Here is a 23,049-nt window from a genome sequence, read left to right as displayed (position 1 = left end):
GACCGGGCAGGGTTAGGTGTCCCCTCACCTGAAGCTGCAGCTCCAATGCCTGCACCTGTTCCAAGGACTCCATGGTCCTCCTGACGAGAGCTAGAATGCGGAAGAGAGAGGAGGCCCGGCTGGTCTCTTGGCCTTGGGGCCTGGGAGCTGAAGACAAGAGAACTCTCAGGCCCGAGTCCTGCCCCAGCCCCTGAGCCCCCTTGTTTCCTGTGTCCACCCGGTCACCTGAACCAGCTGTGGGACCTTAATGCCCACAAGCAGCCCCTGAGTGCCCAGCCCCTGAGGCTGAGTCCAGCTCCCCCTGGCCCTGTCCACAGTCCAGGATACCTCTCGCAGGCGCCTTGGCCCTCACTGCAGCCCCTCCTCCTGGCCTGGCCCACCACGCTGCACTGGCCCTCACCCCTACCCCTCCGGCTCTGCTCACCCCAGCTGGGGGCTGTGGGGTGGGGCAGGCGTCATGCCAGCTCTGTTCCAGAGCCACTGGGGCTGGGAGGATGGGGGAGACACAGGGAGCCCCCACCAGCCAGAGCCACCAGGCACACAAGAACCCCCCATTCCCACTACTGCCCAGTGAAGTTTGAGGCAACAGTGGCTTTGTGCCATGGGCAGGCTGGCCCCGTTGTGGGGGCCTGGATCACCATGCAGCAGTGGGGCTCAGAGCCCTACGAAAGGGAAGGCCTGGGCAGGGGCCGGGGGCGGGACCCGCAAGCTCAGGCTTTCTCAGGGCTTGCTCTGAACCCTCGAGCCCCTGGATAAACCATTCGTTCAGTCCTTTTGTGCTGTGTCACACCGCAATGCAAAGATGGCGGCAGGAGCCCCAAGCCGTGGTGGGCGCCACCTTACTTTCCAGCCCTAATGGCCCCAGCAGAGCGAGGGTCTCCCTGGGGACCTGTCCCTGGTGTGTTCTGATCAGGGCCAGTGGCCACCCAAGCTCTGTGACCCTCAATGTCTTCTGTGCAGGAGCTGGTCACTGTCTGCAGGGAGCTGTCGGCCAGCAGGTGGGCACACGGCCCACGTGCATGGTGGGGAGCCCTGCAGAAGCACCTGGGCCTCCCTGGGGACCTTCTTATGGGGGCAAGGCTGGAGAGCCAGCCCAGGCCAAGCTGGACCATTGGCTCCTCATGCTGGCTGGGGCTACCCTGAGTGTGCAGAGAACTGGTCCCTCTTCTGTGCCTGGTGGGGTGGTGCTGTTGACTGAGCGCGTGATCCCAAGCAACTGCTGCTCAGAGAGGGGCAGCAAGCGTGGGACTGAGTTGGCACTCAGCTGGGGCGCTCCCTGTGGGGCCCTCGGGAGGGCAGGCAGGGCAGAGATGCTGGGCGCTACATGCCGCCTGGGAGACATGACCTGACCCCCAGCCCTTCAGGGATGGTGCAGGCCCCACCTGACCCCCAGTTCCCCAGGCCCTGCAGTCCCTGGCCCCGAGTGCTCCTGAGAAAGCAGTGCACAGGCTGCAGCCTGCCTCAGGAGCTGCCAGGCCAGCTGGAGGAAGCTGCTCCCGGGAACAAGGCCGTTTGAGAACGTTTTCTTTCCTTTTTTAACCTACAGCTGAGCACACGTTATACTTGTTAAATGGTCACGTAAGATGGGTGTGTTTTCAAATGAGTGGCTGGACACAGTTTTCAAGTGGCAGAGCCCTGCTTTAGGATGGAGCAGGCTGGGTGGGCCCCACGGATGGGAGCCTCACACCCCTAAGAGTAAGGCCTGGAGAGGGTGGGGTCAGGAGGGCATGATGACCACCACTTGAGAGTTGGTGCCTGAAGCTTCCAGCCCTGACGCCCCCGTGCCTCTTCTCCCAACGCGTGAAGCTGCTCCGGCTGTTTACAGACCTGGCCTGGAGAACTGGGGGCACAGGTCCACATGGGCACCTGCTCTCACCTCTCCCCTGTGAGGCCAGAATGGGAGCCTCCATGGGACCAGTGGCTGGGTGCTGTGGGGAGGTCCTGGCCCTCCCAAGGGAGAGAGAAAGAACCCCTTGGGCTGACCGCTGGCGGTGATTCTGCCTGAGCTCACTCATCTATGGGCCGTGTAGCTCAGCAGAGAGGGGTGGCCTGTGGGACAGGATGGGACCCAGGCCTGAAGTCTGTGCTGAGCCTAGGGGGCCTCAGTGACTCCAACACCCCAACAAGAACACCTGCTGCCAGCTCCGCAGCCCCCAGTCAGCCCAGGTGGCCCCAGTGCCCACTCCCCATCTTTCTAGACTCCCAAGACATAGAGGCCTTGGGCCTCAGACAAAGCAGCCTTGGGTGTCTGCAGCTGCTGTCCGGACTTCCAGTCAGCTAGAACACTTGGAGCTCTCTGAGGGGCTGGTGGCCCAGGGTGGAGCCCACTTGGGCCTTTCAAGGGTCCCCAAACCCAGGCTGGCCCCTCTGCCTGCCAGGACCCAGGTGACACAGCAGCATGAGGTGGGGCAGGGGCCACAAAAGGGAAGACAGCTGGGGGGCTTTCCTGGGCTGTGCCCATGGGGCATGGAGCCTCCTCTTAGCTGTCTGTGACGTCCAAGCAACCCTGTGTTGCCCCAGGCTACCTGCACACTCCGGGATCTGCGGATCTTCCACTTCAAATAGCAGCTCATCATGGATCTGGGCCACCAGCCTGGCAGGGAGGGAAGGAGTCACCCTGGGAGGCCAGGACTGTGGGGCGGAGGCCACCAGCCTGGCAGGGAGGGAAGGAGTCACCCTGGGAGGCCAAGACTGTGAGGTGGGGGCTCAGGGGCGCATGCAGAGGGGGGGGCCCATCCCCAAGGTTTCTGAAAGGTGGTTCTGGCACTGCGGCCCGAGAGGACGTGGTTCCGTGAGGCATGGTGAGGACCCAGCCCATGGGCACCACTGCCTGAGGTCACCCACTGTCACCAGGACAGCTCTGGGGAGCTGGGAGAAGGGGCAATAGGGAGACAGGCTGGTTGGAAGTGACTGGTCAGCTGTGAGGAAGCAGGTGGCACAACCAGCAGGAGGGGCTGGGCGCCCTGTGTCCGCCCCACGCAGGTTGGTCCCATCTGAAGTCTGGGCAGGGCTGGAAAAACAGCCCCTCGTGAACTGTTATGGGGGCCCTGACATGGGCCAAGCCTCGAACAACATCACAGGTTCTTGTGCCCTCAGGGCTTCTCGGAGACCTCGCTTTGGTGAGCATCCAGACAGCCCCAGCCAGGCCCCAGCCAAGCCCCACCCTTCCCCGGCCTCCTTCATGGAGCCCCTCAGGTGCCCCTCCCAGGGCGTCAGCAGGGAGAGCAAGTGGGACCCGAGTGGAGGAGATTCAGGGGAAATGCACTGCCAGGGGCAGGTCGCTGGGGCGGGGCTTACAGATTCAAGTGCAAGTGCAAGCATGCACAAGGCGGATGGGTCATGGCTCCGGGCGATCATCTCTTAAGGGCCCGCATCACGCTGGCCACACAGACCCCGCCGGGGCTGGATTCGGCCAGGGCGCTGCAGCTCCACATGCTCCTTGGAAATGGGTGACACACCTTGGACAGATGATGCCTCCAATCTTGGTGATGTGAGACCCCTGCTGAGGCCTGCTGCCCCCAGACCTACTGCCAGCCTCTCCTGTCGGGTGGACACAGGCAGCTCACCTTGTGCCCTCGGGAGGGGACGTGCGGTGTGGGTAACTCACAGGATGAGCTGCTGGGAAGGATGGAGTGTCAGGGGGTCCCACACGCTCTATCCTCTGTGTGACCTTGGCTCTGTCTCCTGGATCGAGCCTTCAGGGGCAGGGGTCATGTCCTATCTTCGCCCCTGCTGCCTGTCCTTGGCTGGCACAGATGGGCACAGTGGGCCCAGGGCCCTAGGGAGCTGGGCTGCATGGGAGCCCTCGCCGGGCAGTAGTCACGGGCATGTGACGGAGAGCCCCAGCTGGGATGAGGGGCAGCCTTCAAGCCCCAGGGTACAGGTGGGCTGTGCTGGCACTTTCCACAGGGAATGCGGACTTTGCAACAGAGATTTCCGGTGATCTGCCCCAATCTGCCCTTCCTCTCTTTCTTCATGTTGGCCCCTTTGTTGCTGGGTGGGGTGGAGATGGGGCTGTGTCCTCAGCTACAAAGGACATTTCCCAGGCTGTCTCTCAGGCAGGGTGGCCCAGGACTGCATTCCCTTCAACTTCCAAGGAGGCTTTTTTTTTTTTTTTTTTTTCCTTAGCAGGGAGCGAGGTAAGGAGTGGGATGGAAAAGGAGACTCCAGGAAAGCTCCTAAAAGGGAAGGCTCTTCAAAGGGCTGACTGTAAAGGGCTGCCAGGGGCAGATGCTCTTCTGACCGCCACTACTTTCTCCTTTTGCCTGCAAGGTGTGAGGGCTGGAGCAGCAACCTCCATCATAGCACCAGGAGGGAATGGCCAGGGAGCCAGAGGGACTTTGGTCCTGCTGCTTTGAGCCTCTGAAACAAAGCAACCACTGTTCTCTGGACTTCTCATGATGGCAGAAAAATCTGCTTTCTGGAGTCTGAGCTGCTGTAGCTTGGGCCTGTGTCCCTGATGACCAAGTGCACATCCTCCTGGGTGTACATCCACAAGACACTACGTGAGCCCAGACAGCGGTACGGTGGTGCTCACACCCTCAAGCAGGCTGCCCCCAGGGAGGGGGAGGTGGGCCCTATGCTTTATGTGCAGCCTCTGGCTAGGGGCCGTGGGCACTGCCCTTCCAGAAGTCAGAGAGGAGACAGAGCCCCAGGCTGTCAGCACCAGCAAGCTTGTCTTAAACTAACTTCAAGGCCTCGGGCAGAAGTCTTTGTCTCCCAAGAGGACTTACTTTTCAAATGGGCAGAAACCTCAGAAAAGGCACTTGTAACTTTTTCCAGATTTAGCAGAAGCAGTTTTCACACTTCTTGAAATTACATTGTGAAATTCTGAGCTGCTGGTGTGGCAGAAACCTAAGAATAGGTGTAGTTGTCAGTCACTCACACATCATTCTTGCAGCCACTGAGACATGACCGTGCTTCTAACTGGGAAATGGGGCACAGGTGAAAGAAGAAGGACGTCTGTTGTCGTCTCCGTGTGGGGTGGATGAATGCAGGGCCTTGGATCCTGTTGTGTTCCGGAAGGGACTGGACCTCTGGTGCAACTTCTCATCCCCGTTCCTGAGAGGGGTCGGCCACAGAGCTGCCGTGTTCTGCATCTGGATGGCCTGAGATCACTGCACCAGTAGGAGAATGTTCCAGAAGAGCCTCACTGCATTGCCTGTCTGGAGCCTGCAGGGGCAGCTCCCTTGCAAGGGATGGCCCCAGCCCTGCTGAACTGCTCTGTGGACTCATCCTGAGAGTGGGCGCATGGTGGCCTCACGCAGACCCGCCTTGAGAAGGCCCAGGGGAAGGACCGTCACAGCACTGACACGTTCTGAAACCCAGGAAGGCCTTTTCATAAAGGGCCTGCATCAGAAGAGACAGACAGGACAGCCGAGCCATGGCACAGAGGCCTATGAACACTGGCCACCGGCCTCCTGCTCTGAGCCTGACCTCTCTGGTCTTTTTAGGATCTGCAGCAAGAGGCACGAATGAACGCCATTTCCCTGTTACAGGGACTGCAGGTGGTGAATGTGTACCATCCTGTGGCCCCAGCCCACCTGGGCAGACCCTTGGGGTGGCCAGATGAATCTTCTTCTTCTTTTTTTTTTTTTTGTTAGACAGAGTCTCGCTGTCGCCCAGGCTGGAGTGCAGTGGTGCGATCTCGGCTCACTGCAACCTCCACCTCCTGGGTTCATGCGATCCTCCTGCCTCAGCCTCCTGAGTAGCTGGGATTACAGGTGTGCGCCACCACACCTGGCTAATTTTTGTATTTTTAGTAGAGACGACATTTGCCATGTTGGCCAGGTTGGTCTCAAACTCCTGACCTCAGATGATCCACCCACCTGGGCCTCCCAAAGTGCTAGGATTACAGGCGTGAGCCACCGTGCCCAGCCAAGAGTGAATCTTCGAATGCCCCACTCCTGCCTCCTGACCACTTCAGTTACTGCAGAAAGCAGCACTGAGAGCCCACAGCCCAGTGAAGCTGTAAGCAGAACCCCTGGGGCAGTGCTTAGACCCTGTGGCTGGGGCAGTGCTTAGACCCTGTGGCTGGGGCAGTGCTTAGACCCTGTGGCTGGGGCGGGGCTTAGACCCCGTGAGGTCTCAGGTATCCTCCCTCTCTGGGATGACAGCCTGAGCTTCGGCCTCCTTCTGGGCTTCTTTTTCCTGAAGGTTTTGGGTGATTGTGGGCCAGAGGAAGTACCTAGAGGGGCTGCAAGGGGAGGAGCCAGCTGGGATTCGGTGGACTTAGGGACTACCCCCTCCTCTCCGTTGCTGGGCGTCACACCCTGGCCTGGGCAGGGCCATTGCTGGGGACACAGTTCTGCACAAAGTCGCAGAAATCACTGGAAGGGCACAGGCTTGAAAGCCACAGTGACAGGAGGGAGTTCGTGAAGACATCAGGAGGCCACTTTTAAAGAGAGATGAGGGATCTCTGATAAGGCAAAAAATCATGCCTTGAGAATGTAAAATAACATCAAAAGCCAAGAGAAAGTTGTAAAAGCTCAGATGGAAAAGAGCGGCCACCTGTAGGCAGGACCCACAACCCAAAGGCAGGGGCGTGCACACTGGGGAGGCCTGAGCCACATCTTCTAGAAGCCTCCGCCTCAGCCCACCCTGGGCTCCCCTCCTGGATGCATCTGCAGTGGCAGGTGCACCCTGGTCTGCAGAGGCTGCCCCCACGGGACTGGCGCCAAGAGCTTGAGGGCTCTTAGGGTGGGGGTAGGAAAACGTTCATGGTACGTCAGAGGGCGAGACGCCCTTCGAGGGCTGACACTGCGGGGGGCTGAGGCAGGTTAGCTCCCAGAAGGGGCTCCGGGACTCCTGAGGGGATCCCGCACAAGGAGAATGAGGAGAGGAGGTGTCTGGGTCACCACTTGCAGCACCCCCAGGCCTTGGCTGGCAAGGGGGAGGTGGCTGGGCGAGGGCTGCTTGTCCCCTGGCCACCCACACTCTTGAGGTATGTGCCCTGGGGGAATAACTGAGGCAGGAACAGAGGCCTGAGAGAGCTGTGTCCTGGGGGGCAGCCACAGCAGAGCCCCCACCACCAAGGCACGTCTGAATGTTGGCTCTGGGCTCGGGGCTGCAGCCAGAGCTGGACATGGGGCACACTGCCTGGCATTGGTGGCAGCAGCAGGTAGGAGTGGGGGCAGTTTGGAGTCCCCAGGGTCCTGCTCAAGGGGCTGAAGGGTTCGCCTGCCTCTGGGGTGGGCAGCCCCAAGGGGTGCCCCTGTGCTGTGCAGACACCCTGAGGAGGAGGGGTCTAGGGGAGACAGCATTTCTGTCTGGAGAGGCCTCATCTGCGCCCCACACGGGTGGATGGATAGTTGTTGTCTGCATGCCTGCTGTGAGTAGCTCCCAGGGCGTTCCATGGGCTGAGAGCCTCGGGAGGGGATGGGGGCCCGATAAACAGATGGTAAGCAGTCAGAATCGCGAGCCCCCAGGGGGTCTTCCCACAGAACACTAATCCTCCCATCCAAACCCTGGGAGACCACCACCCACTGACCTGGCTGTCAAGGTGCGGGAAGCAGCCACTGCAGTGAAGACATGGATCATGGCCAGCTTGCAGAGGTCAGCAGCGGAGCCTATGGGGCACGTGGGTGCTGTCTTGAGGTCCCATGGCACGCAGTTCATGGTGCACTCAGCATTTTGCACCATTGCCACAGCTCTCATGGTGCCTCCACACAGAGGTGCTGGCTCTGAGCTGTCTGAGTGCCAGGGCCACAGACGACTGCAGGCAGACACTTCGTCCTTGCTCCTCCCGCCCTCTTGCTTCTGCAGGGCACCTGGGTTTTGGGTGCCTTATTCCCGGAGGCCTCACCCCTGCCAGGCATGCATAGGGAGGATGGAAGGGCCTAGGCCAAGTGCCAAGGAACTGAGCTCCAGGTCTGCTAAACCCTTGAAGCCTCAGTTTCCCACCGCAGAGATATGGGGAACCGTAATGCCTGGGCCCAGCTCTTGCGGGAATCATCCTAGCTACAAAGATGACCATGTCCCGTCACGCCCCATAACAGTAACTGCCAGGCAGGACATGGGTAGTGTAAGCTCCTGCAAGGAGGTTTGTGATGAGCAGGAAATACCACAACAGTGATCGGTGGGTGCCACCCAGCCCTGCAGCTGCTAAAACCCAAGAAGCAAATGGACACAGAACTACAGGTAAAAGGCTTCTGGTACCTTGCACCACGAAGTTCACTGCCTGTCGCTCTGCTTGTGCCCGGAGTTGCTGGTCATGAGCGTGAATCCTTGGCAGGGGTCTCCTTCTGCCCATGATGGACACCACATAGCCTGAGTCACACACAGCAAAAGCAGATGAGGGACAGAAACAGGCACCACAGCAGGTGCAGCTCCCTCGGGCCAGGTCCAGAGGCCCCAGAGGGACAGCCGCACTGCAGTGCAGACTCCGAGCCTCTCCTGGGCCCTTCGGGTCTATCGCGGGGGCAAGTGGGCTCTGCAGTGGGAAAATGAGGGTCTGCTGCTGGGCACTCTGCGCTTTTTTTTTTTTTTTTGAGACAGAGTGAGACTCTGTCACCTAGGCTGGAGTGCAGTGGTGCGATCTCGGCTCACTGCAGCCTCCTCCTTCTGGGTTTAAGCAATTCTCCTGCCTCAGCCTCCTGAGTAGCTGGGATTACAAGCACCTGCCACCATGCCCAGCTAATTTTTTGTATTTGTAGTAGAGATGGGGTTCCACCAAGTTGGCCAGGCTGGTCTTGAACTCCTGACCTCAGGTGATCCACCTGCCTCAGCCTCCAAAGCGCTGAGATTACAGTGGGGAGCCACTGCCCCTGGCCACACTCTGCACTCTCAGCTCTGCACTCTCCTGGTTTCCAGCTGCACCTGGATCTCACATAGGACGAGGGAGGGCAGCTTTTGCAAAGCCATGTGGAGGCCTTGGGCCCAGGAGTAACTCTGGACTGTGTGGGATGGAGGAGAAAGTGGTCAGCCCACATCCTCAAGGAGGGGGATGAGTCAGGTCCAGACCCTGCACTGGGCAGATCCAATCTTGAGTGGCCTGAAGTGTATTCAATTTGGGGGCTCTTTTAAAGAAAATGAACACAAACACACTGTGTTAGCTCACTATATTCCTGACCAGTGAGGACTTCTGCTTTAACTAGATGTGGGTGGGAAATAAATCCTCCACTTGTGACTGAGGATGAGAAGAATTTCCCACATCTATAATAATCATGAAAGTGACAAGGGATTGAGTACCTACTACATGCCAGGCAATATACAAGATTCTTAAGAGGGACTGGCAGTGAGGACACGAGAGATCTTCTGCTCTGACTTGGTCCCTTTCAGCTCCTGGTGCTTTGTTGGTCTAGTGACTTTTGACCGGATGCTGGGCATTGTGAATTTTATGTTGTTGAATGCTGGGGTGTGCTGTCTTCCTTTTGAGGGTGTTTTGGCAGGCTTAAGTTACTTGTCAATCATCTTGATCCTTTTGAGGTTTGCTTCTAAGCTCTGTTAGAGTGGATTTGGAATAGCCGTAATCTAGGGCTAGTCTAGAGCTGCCTCTGAAGTGTGGCCCTTCTGAGGCCTCTGCTGAATATCCCAGGTGTCTAACAAGGACTCTCTGTTCTGGATGGTCAGAACTCAAACATCTCCTAGTGCCATGTGAGCTCTGGAATCATCCAGATTACTGCTCCCAGCAGTTTTTGTGCCGAGTCCTGCAGTGTTTCACTCAATGTATGCATATCTTAGTGTTCAAAAACAGACACAAGGGGGAACTCCTTGAAGATTTACAAAGCGCTCTCTCTCTCTAGCTCCCTCCTCTCTGACACTCTGGCTTGCAAAATCCAGCTGCATCTGCCTCCCAAGTCTGGATCCATGTCTCCTCCACTCATCGAGAGCACTCTGCAGTCTGCTTGGCTCCCCCTCCACATGTGGGCTGTGCCTCCAGACACAGGGCATTCTTAGGACTCAGCTCATTTGCCTCTTTTCTTTCAGAGACAAGAGTAATACGCTACCCACTATCTAGTGTTGGAAACGGCTGCTCCAGATATTTTGCCCGGTTTTCTGGTTCTTCATGGTGGGTGCAAACCCTGAAGCCAGTGACTCCCTTGTGGCCTAAGGCAGAGGTCTCCTGACTCCATACATTTCAAACCTCATTTCTCCTCCACCCAGTGCTTCCAGTGCCAGTGCCTGTAGCTCCTGTTCATACTCGAGACGCCCTCCGGCCCTGGCCCTTTGTGGTGATGCTCACATGGCACCAATGCTCCTGGAAGCCACTCCTGTGCCAGGATGGCTAGCACCACACCACACAGAGAGAAAGCCGGGGGCCACAGGAACACCGGCAGGAAAATCCGCATTAAATGAGCTGCCAGCTCAACCGGCTGCGGCCCCACTGATGCCACCTGGCATAGAAAGGTGTGTGGTGGAGAAAGAGCGGTGGAGGCAGCAGTCCTAGCCGAATGAAGCTGAAACACTTTGCTTTTGGCATGTTTACAAAATGTAGAACGACATGAGCACATTGCAGGGCCTCTCCCAGGGCCTTGGGACGGCCAGCACGAGTGAGTCTGCTCCAGCCGGGGCAGCCAAGTGCCCTGTGGAGAGCACTGACCCCTGAGGGCTGTGGCCAGAGGGGCATCTGAGATCCCAGGTGGCTCCTGAGCTTTTGATGCTTCCTTGACATCTCTTACCTGCCATTCTCTCTCCACCCCTCCTCAGTTACTGTATTAATGCCTGCATGCTTCTAGACTATTCTCAGGGGTGGCTTTGACTGCATCTCAAATCTCTTTCCCACATCGTGACTGGAATCATTTTTGAAGGACAAAGCTCGGGTTCTTTCTCTGTGGAGTGTCATGCATGGTCTGGGCTTACCCAGCCCTACCTGTTCTGTGGCCCACCTGCCCATGCTGGCACTCCTCCTGGCCCTGTCTCTGCTCAGGTCGCCAGCTCCATGAGGTGGAGGCTGGCACAGCTCCCTTGGGGCCTCTGCTGCGGCTCTGTTCCTCTCACGCCTGGACGCCACCTTCCTGTCCTTGTCTGGATGCTTATGGGTTTACCATGTCCCCCAAGGACTGTAAGCTCCATGGGAGCAAGTGGCTTGTGTCTCAGGCGCTGTGGAGGCTCCCCTTCTGGGCTAGCGTGGGCTGTGACACAGATGCTGCCCACCTGCCTGTCTGCTGTCAGACCAACAAGGAGCCTGTAGCAGGGCTGCCCGGAGCTCACGGGGCTTGGGCACGGGCCCCAGAGTGAAAAGTCATCAACAAGTCACTGGGAGAGGCTCACGGAGAGGGTCCACGAGGCTGCCACACAGACACTGCCGGCACCCAGAGGAAATAGGCCACAGCATCTCAGATGCTGGTCCTGCTGAGGCCAACTCTCTGGCTGATTTCCTCACTCACAGTGAGTGCTGAGTGCTGAGTGCCATGAGTGCTCTTCCTGTGCCTGTCATTCATCCTCCTCTTTGTTGTTTATTTCATTAATTTCTGCTCTCCCACTGATTTCTTCCCTTTTTTCCCTGCTGCTCTTTTCCAGATTTCTTGTGTAGCACACAACTCATTTATGCCCACAACCTCCTCTTTCTTTAAGAAATACTCCTTTAAAATATTCCTTTACGTCTAAGTGAGGCATCAGCTTAGCCACATCCCAGTTTGTGATGAGATACTTTTACTGTAATTTATTTCTAATATTTTTTGTCATTTTATTAGGATTTCTTTTTTTAATCCTAAATTATCAGGAGTATAATCAATTTCCAAATAGGTAGGTGGAAGGATGGCTACATATACTCAGACATACATGTATGAAACCACCTTTTCATTGCACTGTGGTCGCAGACTATGTCATACTTGATATTCTTTGAAATTTGTTTGGGTTTCCTTCGTGACCTGATTGTGGTGATATTTGTAAATATTCCAGTGCTTTTCATAAGAACCCATGTTTTCCCTTTCCAGGTGCAGGCTTGTATCTGTTTTTACCTATCTGCCCATCCACCATCTAGTCACTCAAGTTTGTTCACTGTGTTGCTTCAAGCCGCCCAGACTCTTGTCCCTTCTTGTGTGGAACCTTCAGCCCTATTTGTCCAACAAGAGCTGAGGATTCACCCAGGCCCCCAAAACAACCTCAGGACCCAGCGCCCGCCCGCACACCAACCACGCAGCTGTCCCCTCATCCTCCCACAGAGGGTGGGCAGGGAGCAGGGAGCTCTGGTTGTGGCCAACTCACCTGTCTGGTGACACTGGGCAATAGCTGCTCGGGCAAAGTCCTTGATTTTCTTGTACTTCTGCAAAAAACTCTCCAAAAACTGGGCAGCTTCCTGAACAGGAACTCCAAGGCAAGCAGCAAGCCGCTCCTTCCCTGTCAGTCAGAGAGACACATGTCAAAGCCTCACTCACACCAGCCATGACTGTGTGCATGGGCTCAGTGAGTCAGGTCCAGCTGGCAGCACTGGTCTTTTCTGATGAGTTGGGATGGAGCTGGCATTGGCTTTACAAGCCGGGTGCTAGGTGCCAATCAATCAGGACTGGGGCCTGTGAAACGTGTATTTATTCAGTGATACTGACTCAGTGCCTGCCAGGAGTTTCAGGTGATGTGGTGATGAAGTAGACACGGTTCCTCCTCCCAGTGCGGCCAGTGGGAGACCCAGTTCCAGAACTGCGGAGGTTAGAGTGGGGCACAGAGGAAAAGAGGAAGGGGAAGTTCCGTGGCCAAAGCACGAGAAAATGGTGCTCAGGAGTTCAGTATTTTGTTCTAGAAGATGCAGGTGTTCTTGTGACGCTGCTGGTAGAAATGTCTCTGGTTGGGGCCAGGCATGGTGGCTCATGCCTATAATCCCAGCACTTTAGGAGGCTGAGGCAGGTGGATCAGTTGAGGCCAGGAGTTCAAGATCAGCCTGGGCAACAAAGTGAGGCCTAGTTTCTATTTATTAACAAGAAAAGAAAAGAAAAAAAGGACTTTGGCTGGGCAGTGGCTGAGTTCTACAAGCATGTGAGCAGGTTCAATGACCACAGAAGCCTGGGTCTGGGCCCAGTCCCATCAGGAGGTTGTGTGTGGCGCTAGGGATGTTGCCTGACCCACAGTAAAGCCCGTTTCTTCACTGTATATTAGGAACAAGAGCCCTATCCCCAGCTGGGAGCCCCATTAGCTAAGGCATGGGAAGCTCTAAACAGTGCGTGGTTCCTACTTGGTACTCAATATATACTCATTCCCTCCCATTTTCCTCCAGAAGAGAATAATAATGTAAATAGAGAATGAGGAATCCATGAGGACATCACCCCTCGCTTGACAGTGGGATCCTAGGGAAGGCCTTGGCCCTGGGGAGTGCTGTATCCTTGGAAGGAACCCCAGGGAGACAAGCAGCCTGAGGACCTGCCTTCCTGGGGGAGCATGCCTGGGACCAGCAGTGGTCTTGGCTGTCCTCTGTGATAGGTAAACTCTGGGGTTGTACTAGAGGGTGCTCCAGGGACCTTTGGACAGGATGGTGCAGAAATATGGCCCGGGGGTGAATGTGTGGGGTCTGTGAAGACCAGGGAAGAACCCTCTGGAGGAATGGGACCAACCAGCCTCTCTGATCCAGCTCTCCTTTCAGCCAGGCCACTCCTGGCCCTGGCCAGCTGATGGCGCAGCAGCTCTGGACAGAGAATATTCAAGTCTTAGGAGAGTGAAGGGGCAGGTGTTTGCTTCCACTGCTTTGCCAGCAAGAGTGGGAAGGTCTGGGGTGCCCTGTTCTCCCAAAGTTTATCCCGGCAGAGAGGGATAAAGTCATAGTCCTTCTATGCCCAGGACTGCCTGATGAATTGGCACCATTTGGCTGGAAATGAAAAATCTCCAATATCTCTTTTAGGGCTTAAGACCTATTATTGCGATATCTTCACAAATAAGTTATGTGTTTTGCTACACTTTACTGAAATAATTCATCTATGACTCTTTCTTTCTGTCAAATTCCAACCACTACCCTCACCTAGTGCCTCAGCTATGGCACTGCAATGGAAAATTCCATTGGCTCTCAGAAAGAAATCAGATGGTGGCTAGATATACAAGGTTGGCCAGATGGGACTCTCTTTGAGTATCTTCTTAGACAAGTCTTTTCTCACCTCCAATCTGCTGTTAAGCCCATCTGGTGAATTTTTTATTTCGGATATACAGTTTTCAGTTCTAGAAATTCCATTTTAGAATTTTATTTCTTGAAGTTTTCTTTTTTTCATTTATTATGAGCATATTTTCTTTTACTTCCTTGAGCTTAGTTATTAATAGCAACTTTAAAATCCTTGTCTGCTAATTTCAACATCTGGGTCATCTCGGGATCTGTTTCCATGATTGCCTTTTCTCTTGATTATGGTTAAGCTATTCTGTTTCTTCCTGTTAAGGAATTTGGGGTTATATGCTGGATATCATGTATGATATATGTAGAGTTTTCGATCCTGTTATGTTCTTCTAAGGGGTGCTATTTTTTTTTTCTTTTGAGACAGTGTCTTACTCTGTTACCCAGGCTGGAGGGCAATGGTATGATTATAGCTCACTGCAGCTTTCAATTCCTGGGCTCAAGCAATCCTCCTGCCTCAGCCTTCTGAGTAGCTGGGACTATAGATGTATGCCCACCATGCCTGGTTAAGGAGTACTAATTTTTTGTTTACACTTTTTATATATTTATTTTGAAGTGTTTATTTAGGACAAATGGTTTTAAAAATGTATAAAAACAATTCACATATAAATCCAACTTCTGTATTTACATGGTCCCTTAAAAGATTTTCATTTTATTATCATTAAAAATGTATTTCAACAATCTCCACAGTACTCTCAAAAGTCAGGAATTTTAAGATTTTCTAATAGAAAAATTTTAGTATTTATCTACAGAAAATAATAAAACTAGGAATTATATCATATTTTAAAATATAATGTCACAACTGTGCTGTACCACATAAGAATAATCTTCACACTAAAGTATAATAATTCCAAGTGCTGGCATTTTTGTTTATGAACAAAGCACAAAAATATTTCATAGAAAAAATATTTCATCATAAAAAACATAGAAAGTTGAATGCTTCAAACAAAAATATCTGAGGTCTGATTTCACAACATCCAGTTTCCATATCCACTTTGTAAACACATACTCAGTATAGGTTACCAACTTAAATAAAGCCAGTTATCACTGAAAGAAGACATAGGTGGGAGCTGCTGTGGCTCAGGCCGGTTGACCTGGCACTCGGGGAGGTGAGGCTACACGTTCGAGGCCAACCTGGTCAACATTGATTAAAAAAAAGAAAGAAGACATAGTTAAAAAAAAATTCAGTTCAAAAATATGCATCAACTAATCAACTGATTTACAACAACTTTCATGAAAACCACAATTTGAATCCCATAATGTAAAGTGATCCTCTGAAGACTTTAAAAATAAAAAGCTCTACAACAATAATCAAGTTTTCCTTTTGTTACTATTCTCTAGTAAATGCTTTTTTTGATTAGCTTTTACAATGTCATCAGGTGATGCTGATTTGAAGTCAAATGGTATTATCGCTACAAGAGGACTTATTTCTTTGTCCTTTACATCTTGAACTTGTCTACTATAAAGAAAAGTCTTATAGAGGTCAAGGGTGCGTCACTTGCAGCTTTTCGGTGGGTAACGAGGACACAGTGTTGAGGCAAAAGCTGAAGGTCTAGCAGCAAGGGCCTTGGTCCAAGACAGAGAAAAAGGTGGTTTCCTAGTCAGACAGCCTTTATTCTTTTTCTTATTATCCTTAGCAAAATTGGAATTCTTCCCTAGCTTTGAACTTAGAACTTTAGTTCGTGATGATGGAGCAATGGATTGGTCTATTATAGGCTTTGGAACAAAATCTGGGTTTTTTTATAAGGACACTAAGATCAATATTTGAATCTACTCCAGGAGACCTCACTTCAGATAAACTGACCTCACAGGACTCTTTATTAATCTGAGAGTTGTCTACATCAATTGTTTCTGCAATCAATTCAGAAAGTGACAAATTCTCAAGGTCTCTTGTGGGAGAAGCTTTAGGAAATGCCAATGACAACAGAGATCCTGTTATTCTGATATTCCGGGTGAAGACTGACAGCGATTTACTAATTGTGACAGGGAAAAGGATCCCAAACTTAGATCTGTGAAACTGACACATGACTGGTTACAAAGGTCAGACAAAGTAAAGCACTGGCTTATATTGTTTTCTTTGTGTTCCTAAAACAGTTCGGTTAGGAATGGACTTTCACACTGAGAAAACTGCAAATTATCATTTTAAAAAATGTAATTCTTGGCACTTTGTTCAACTAAAGAAACACTTCCAACTTCAGTTTCTTTACTAGCATTTAAATTATCAACAGTCATATTTTCCGGCGAGCTAGTTAAGCCCAAAGGATTATCTGAACTTCCTAAACTGTCCTGTACTGGAATGTTTTAAAAATCAGATAGTGAATTACTTTGAATATATAAAGAATTATTCGGTGTTGTACTCTTTATCATTATGGACTTTAAATCTGGTATTTCTTTGAATGCAGAATCATCTTTGGAAGCACATTCAGATGCATGAAGTCTCAACAAATTAGCATCTAGCTTCTTTGAAAGTAGACTTTCCAGACTGTCTGTAGATGATAATCTGACTGATGGCTGACTTTCACAGGAATCTCTTGACATATCATGAATTAGGTCAGCTAGTGAAAGTTCTTTTGTTAACCTACATGATTCTAGTTTCTTTTCACTTTTAAGTCTGTCAAGTTTCTTTTTCCTATGGAGTAAACAGTGACTTGGAACTGAAGAATTATGAGATAATCCGTATTTTCCTACTCAGCTGGAAAAATCAAAGGGTTTGCTACTATAATCCAAACGATTTGCTGACTGAGGATAAGAACTTTGAACATTATCAGCTGAAACTTCAGAAGAAGAAAATAAGACTCCTTACCTTTTGCTATCTTTCCTGTAGATACTCTTCCCTCATTCTTGTCCTTCAAATCCTGCATGCTATCTTATTCCAGAACCTCTGACAAAGGCTTCTGCACATCAAACTTGTTCTTCAGAACTGATTCAATTAATATTTCATCTGGCACAGCATCTCCAATTACCTTCTCTCATGTGATCAAGGCATGAATAAAAACGAGCTTGATCAAATCCACTGAGCTGATGGTTCGAAACATAATTAAAAGATTCTTTCAGATCGTCATGATCATATTCTTCTACAGACTCAACGGAAGGTTTGTCACACTGTGAATAAATAAACTGAGCAGCTGTTGATGGCGAAATACAATAATCATCCTCTACAGACTGGCCATAGAGATCATCATCTTCAAAATCTTCATCGTAGGCATAGCCTCAAACATTCCGATGCCGGGCCATGACGGCAAAGAGGGCGTTTGCTACAGCCCCTTAACTCCTTCCAAAACACTCCGCCTAGATACTGATAAGGCACCAGCTCGGGAGTACTATTTTTGAAGGGGCACTGAGTTTGGCTAAAATCAAACTCTGTCTCCCTGCAGTGGGAAAACACTGAAATCTCAGGTCAGTCCTTTTTGCCTTGGCTTCTGGGTTGTTTGAAGTCTGTCCCATTCATGCATAGTTAGGGGTCAGCCAAGGATCTGAGCAGAGTTCAAACCTAGAATTTGGCCTCATTTCCTGGCTCTCTTCTTTCTAGAATTTCTCCTTTCACTTTCCAGATCCTCTGGTTGTCCAGAACTCTGTCCTCCTGTTCTTCAAGCTAGTAGGATTGTATGTTCCTAGCAGAGTTTCTGTCCCCACAGCATCAACTGAGGTTTGCCTTCAGGTGAGGGTCTATAGAATGAGAAATTCACCAGTGCCATTCTTTCTTCCAAGTGTCAGCTGACCTCCAATTTCTGTTGCTCTGGTCACTTCCCAGTGCCTCTGGGTAGTTGTCTTTTTATACATTTTCCACAGTTTATAGTTGATCCCTGCAGGAGGGCTGCTCCAATGGGAGTGACTTGGCCATCACCAGAAGTCATGCCTTGCATTCTAAATACTTATGGCCAGGGAGAATCCCTTTCCTTTCTTCTATGGAGCTGTCAGGATCTCTGAAGGGCAGCAGGTGGCCCCGGTCCCCAGGCATAAAGAAAGCCCATCCACAAGAGAGTGGACGGTGTGGTGGCTCCACAAGCAGCAGGGACGAGAGACTGAGATGGAGCCTGAGGGTCTGGGAGGCCTTCTAGGCCCTGGATCCTTGCTCCTCACTCCTTGGACACCCTTAGCAGTGGGACTGTCACACTCAAAGGCCACTGTCCCTTCCCCAAGCAGGATAGCTTTTGGCTCTGTGGGGACTTCTCTGTCCCATGCTTCCTGTGGACTGCTCCTTCTTTTCATAGAACTTGTCCCTACGCTGTGATTCCGTTGATCCTGTTTCACACACAGGCCCTGAGAGATCTGCATGCTGGGGGCACTAAGTACTCCCTACCTCTGAAATCCTACACAAACACACAATTTGACTCTTCCCACAGACAGCTAATCCTATCCAGTGGGTACGCGTGTGAGTCTGTGTGTGTGTGTGTGTGTGTGTGTGTGCGCGCTACAATTTGATGTTTAGCAGGGACAATCTTCACTTCCTTTTCTCCAAGTGCTCTTCTGCCCCACACATATTGCTAACAGGCTTTCACTCCTGTTTATGTCTCTAGGGCTGAGCAAGTGCCTGCACATAGTGGGCTTGTGGGAACGTGGGCTGGTCTAGCTGGAACAGACCTGACATTGAATCCTACACTGCTTTCAAAACTCAGCTCGGGTGTTGCTGCTCTGGGCCGGCTCCTGGACTCTCCCAACTCTCCCTGGGCTGGGTCCCTCCCCTAGCTCCCTTGACACCAGGGACTCCTGCAGATGCACTGATGGCACAGTGCTGTGTGCGCAGGCCTGCTCCTGTGTCTCCTCTGACAGGTGCGAGCCCCTCGGGAGCAGGCACTGAGCCAGGCAGCGTGCCCTCAGCACAGGCCTGTGGGTCACATGATGACTGGATGTGGAGGCAAGCTTCAGAGTCATGGAGTCATCTGAGAAGACTCAAGGGTTTGACTCTAGGAGCAATAAGCGCTCAGAGCAAGACCCGAGGAGTCAGGAGCTGCTTCCAGGAGAAGGCAGGCTCCTGCTGGGCTCAGCAGCGGCTGTGAGCGGGGCTGTCAGGCTGGGGATGGACATTTGAATTCAGTTGATTGATGGAGGAGCAGTGAGCCTGTGAGCCAGCCTCTGGGGTCAAGGCTCCCGGACAGTGGCTGCTCTGTTACACCATGTGTTCCCTGCAAGCTCCCCAACAGTGGCTGCGGGGACTGAGCGCACAGACCCTGCACCCTCTGGGGCATCTCCCCTGCCTCTCACACAGTCCTGCCGCTTCCTCTGCTGTATTCATCACAGTCTTCACAACAGTCATGTTGCCGATTTCTCAAGAATGTGTAGGAATCATGCCTTTCCCCACACCCTCAGCGTTTGTGGGCCATTTGGAGGTGTGTTATGTGGAAACACGTCACTACAATCCGCTGAAAGCTGGTAGGTGCAAAGCTCCTCTATGGAATTTTCACAGCGTCCCCAGCAGCCCGGGAGGCCTGGCAAGTTCCCTGACTTCCTCAGTCCCAGCTCATGTGACAAAGTTTCAAACACAAGGAGAACAGAGACCAGCCTAAGCCCACAGCAGCGGATATACAGTAATTCCAGCTGTCAAGCCAGACCGGAACAATGGGAACAGCAGAGCCGGAGGCTCAGGGTGGGAACTCGTGCCACTGTCACAGCTAAAAGCAGCCAAATTACCCTTTTCAACATTATGGCTAATGACTCAGTGCTTATTTACAAAATGTAGCTCTTTTCCTCTACAGAAAAAAAAAAAAAAAAAAGTGAATCTTCCAGAAGGAGCCAAATGGGTGGCAGAGAAGACCACCTTTTTCTGGGTAGGTGGGGGCATCCATCCTGCCGGAGCACAGCTGCCCCACGGCAGGTGCTCGGCACTCTCGTTCTCCATTCCTCCCTCCTAGCTGGATTTGGGGTGGCTGCCCCAGCTGGGGACAAGGCCGGGGCTGCCACAGGAGACCTACAGAAGCTGCTCAGTCACTTGGAGGCATTTATTGACATGGCACAGAAGTGAAGTAGGACTCAGACGTAATGGCAGATGACAGAGATGAGAGCTGACTGTGTGCCAGGTATGGCCCCATCCACCCTATGAAAGCATTTTCCCAGGAGGAGATGGCACAGGGAGGCGGAGGGCCTTGCACAAGGCCACACAGTCAGGAGGTGATAGGGTTGGGGATCAAGCCCAGGCTGCCTGGCCCAGGATTGGGGAGGTGATGTCCTGCCGGCAGAGCAGAAGCAAATGTTATGTTTGCAACACAAGAAGCTGGAGCAGGATGCAAGGCAACAAACTCATATAATTTGGCAGAGTGATGCCTTCCCCGCAAGACAGAGGCCCCAGGGAGGTTCAGGGGTGCAGCACAGAAGAGGCTGAGAGGAGGAAGTGGACCAAGCAACCCTGAGGAGAATCCATCCAATGTCACACTACTGTCACTCACAGAATCTAGTTCTTTAAAACAAAGTTTCTCAGTCTATTTTCCAAAAACCATGTATACAATCAAAATGTTTTCAAAAGTGGAGCTGAGACCACCAAGTCCACTAATTTGTTCCTGTGTCTTCTCTGTGCCAGGCAGTGAGCTAAAGTGATGAGCTCCTATCTTTGAGGTACCCATGTTCGAGCTGGGGCATGAGACCATGAACAGGCGAGTGGGTGCAGAGCTGGGGTCTCTTGCTCCTTTGCTGGTTTGAAGAGCAGAGCTGCCAAGATGTAGGCTCTGCCCAAGGCGTGAGGCCCACGTGGCAAAGGGCTGAGACCATCTCTGGCTGACAGCCATCAAGAAACAGAGGCCAGCCAGATGCAGTGGCTCACGCCTGTAATCCCAGCACTTTGGGAGGCCAAGACGGGCAGATCACTTGAGGTTGGGAGTTCAAGACCAGCCTGGCCAACACAGTGAAACCCCATCTCTACTAAAAATATAAAAACTAGCCGAATGTGGTAGCAGGTGCCTGTCATCCCAGCTACTCAGGAGGCTGAGGCAGGAGGCTTGAGCCCGGGAGTTGGAGGTTGCAGTGAGCTGAGATTGTGCCACTGCATTTCATCCTGGTGGACAGAGCAAGACTCTGTCTCCAAAAAAAAAAAAAAAAAAAAAAAGAAAGAGAAGCCAACAAAGTGGATCCTTCCCCAGTCAAGCCACAGATGCAATCACAGCCCCAGCCAACACCTTGACTGCAGCCCTGCAGGGGACCCAGCTATGGCATACCCACGCCCAGAGAAACTGTGAGATAATGTGTATTATTTTAAGTTACTACATTTGTGGCAATTCGTTACCTAGAAATGGGTAACAAATACTGTGGTTGAGGAAGGTTGCAGAGGGGATAGTTGAGTGCAGGTCTGCAGAAGTGAGGGATGGGCTCTGGTGGTGCAGGGGCAGGCATTCCCGTAGAGGGAAGAGCAGTGCACAGCTCTGAGGTTGGAGCTGGCCTGGCTGATTGGCTGTGGTTCTAGACAAGCCAGCCATCCACAGTTTCAGGGTGGGACACTCTGGACGCTTGTTCAACAGCACCACAGTCTCAATGCAGACTGTAGGGCAGCTCTTAGGGACAATCTACTATGTGCTTGCCCCGTTATTCTTCCACTGAAGCTTGTTTGGTTTTGCTGCCTTTCTGTGAATAAACAAAGGGTTTCCATGGCAGGATGGTGAATCTTCTTTTCAGGGTCTTTGCACAAGCCCTGCTGCTCAAAGAAGAACTGATCACAGGGAAAAGGAGGTCTGAACAGGCTTAAGAAGGAGCTGGCTGGCTGGGGAAATTAGGCCACACTGATTCAGCATGACCCAGGGCCAGAAAAGAATTAAAAAATCCCAGACAGCCCATGTCAGGGAGTCCAACGGAGAGGAGAAGAAGGGCGAGTGGAAGAGAGTAGAAGGCCTGCTCTGACATGGGTGTTGGGGCTGGGGGGTAGGGGGAAGGAGGGAGAGGAGCAGAAGCAGGAAAGGAAGCAAAAAGGGGAGGGGAGGGAGAGGCTTGCAGAAGAGGCCTCAGGCAGCCCAAACCTCCGGCCTCCAGTCCTTCCTACCTAGCTCCGCTTTCTCCCATCTGCTACCCCTGAGATTGGACCCCTACTGCCCTGCTCCCAGCCCAAGGCCTGGCTCTGCCCTCTGTGGGGTGCTCTGGCTGCATGGCCCAGCTGGGTGAGCTCTGCCCTAAGGAGATGGGGTACATGTTGAGACGTGACAACAAGTCCAAGCGCTGCACACCTTGAGGCTGTCTAACTTTATAATGCCTTGGTGTGTGTGTGGACGAGGGTCTCCTCGAAGGTTTCCAAGCACAGCAGTGGTGCCTAGCACAGTGGTATGGTGTAGGGGTGGAGCCAACGGCTTGGTCACACTTGACCTGCCCACCTCCATGACCTCCCCTGAGAGGCTGGATGTGACTCTGAGCAGGTCAAGACATGGGGTGGTCTGGCCAGTGTCTGGTGACTGCAGGTGTCATCAGAGCATAAACAACACCCAGGGACTCACAGATGATTTCTGAGGCACAGCCACATTTAAACACAGGCACACAGCTGCCAGCTTACAGGTGACCCTGAGACCCCAGCTCCCGGCCCACAGCCTACCTGCTCCATAGACCACCGCGTACACCACCTTCTTGGTTTGCTCTCTGTCTGCGTGTGTCACCTGTTCCACAGGCACGTCCTTCCTGCATGGAGAGACCATGTGTGTTCAGGCACAGGAGGCACTGTCAGTGCAGGGCAGACAGTCCAACCACACACCCCACCACTGTGCTTCCTCTGGAAATTCTTTACGGTTTCATGGTGGCCAGCACACAGGCAGGGGAGATATTCCATACCTGTGGTGTCAGCTTGGCAAGGGCCCCAGGCAGATGCCTTCGGCAGGGCTGCAGCAGCTGCTGCCAGCCAAGCACCACCCCACATTCCCAGGTGTCCACAAATCAAAACCCAAAACTGCTTTCACCAAAGGCATGCCCATCCAACTTCAGGAAAGCCCGTTCCCCACATTGGGGTGCCTGGGCCTGGGCCACATCTGTGTCTGCTGCAGTGGGGGAGCTGGTTTCCAGGCCTATCTAGTCCCACTGCTTGACTGGATGAGCAACTCTGTCCTGGCCTCCCACAGACAGAGGCCATG

At 52.7% G+C, this 23,049-nt stretch overlaps 1 protein-coding gene and 1 pseudogene across 1 annotated transcript in view; both read right to left on the bottom strand.

Moving 5' to 3' along the window:
- Nucleotides 1–23,049, bottom strand: part of POLN (DNA polymerase nu) — a 170,014-nt gene that overhangs the window by 929 nt on the left and 146,036 nt on the right. The window contains exons 19-24 of the mRNA XM_032135450.2: nucleotides 22,521–22,603; nucleotides 12,148–12,279; nucleotides 8,158–8,268; nucleotides 7,490–7,568; nucleotides 2,526–2,593; nucleotides 29–90 (exon numbers count right to left, since the gene is read on the bottom strand). Of these exons, the coding sequence (XP_031991341.1) occupies nucleotides 29–90; nucleotides 2,526–2,593; nucleotides 7,490–7,568; nucleotides 8,158–8,268; nucleotides 12,148–12,279; nucleotides 22,521–22,603 (535 nt within the window). The remainder of the gene's footprint in view (nucleotides 1–28; nucleotides 91–2,525; nucleotides 2,594–7,489; nucleotides 7,569–8,157; nucleotides 8,269–12,147; nucleotides 12,280–22,520; nucleotides 22,604–23,049) is intronic.
- LOC116457090 (uncharacterized) lies at nucleotides 15,335–17,257 on the bottom strand (annotated as a pseudogene).

The sequence above is a fragment of the Hylobates moloch genome, unplaced genomic scaffold (assembly GCF_009828535.3).
Source record: "Hylobates moloch isolate HMO894 unplaced genomic scaffold, HMol_V3 SCAFFOLD_17, whole genome shotgun sequence".
Lineage (NCBI taxonomy): Eukaryota > Metazoa > Chordata > Mammalia > Primates > Hylobatidae > Hylobates > Hylobates moloch.
Note: the sequence above shows the minus strand (reverse complement) of the source record. Positions and strands in the feature narration are given on the sequence as shown.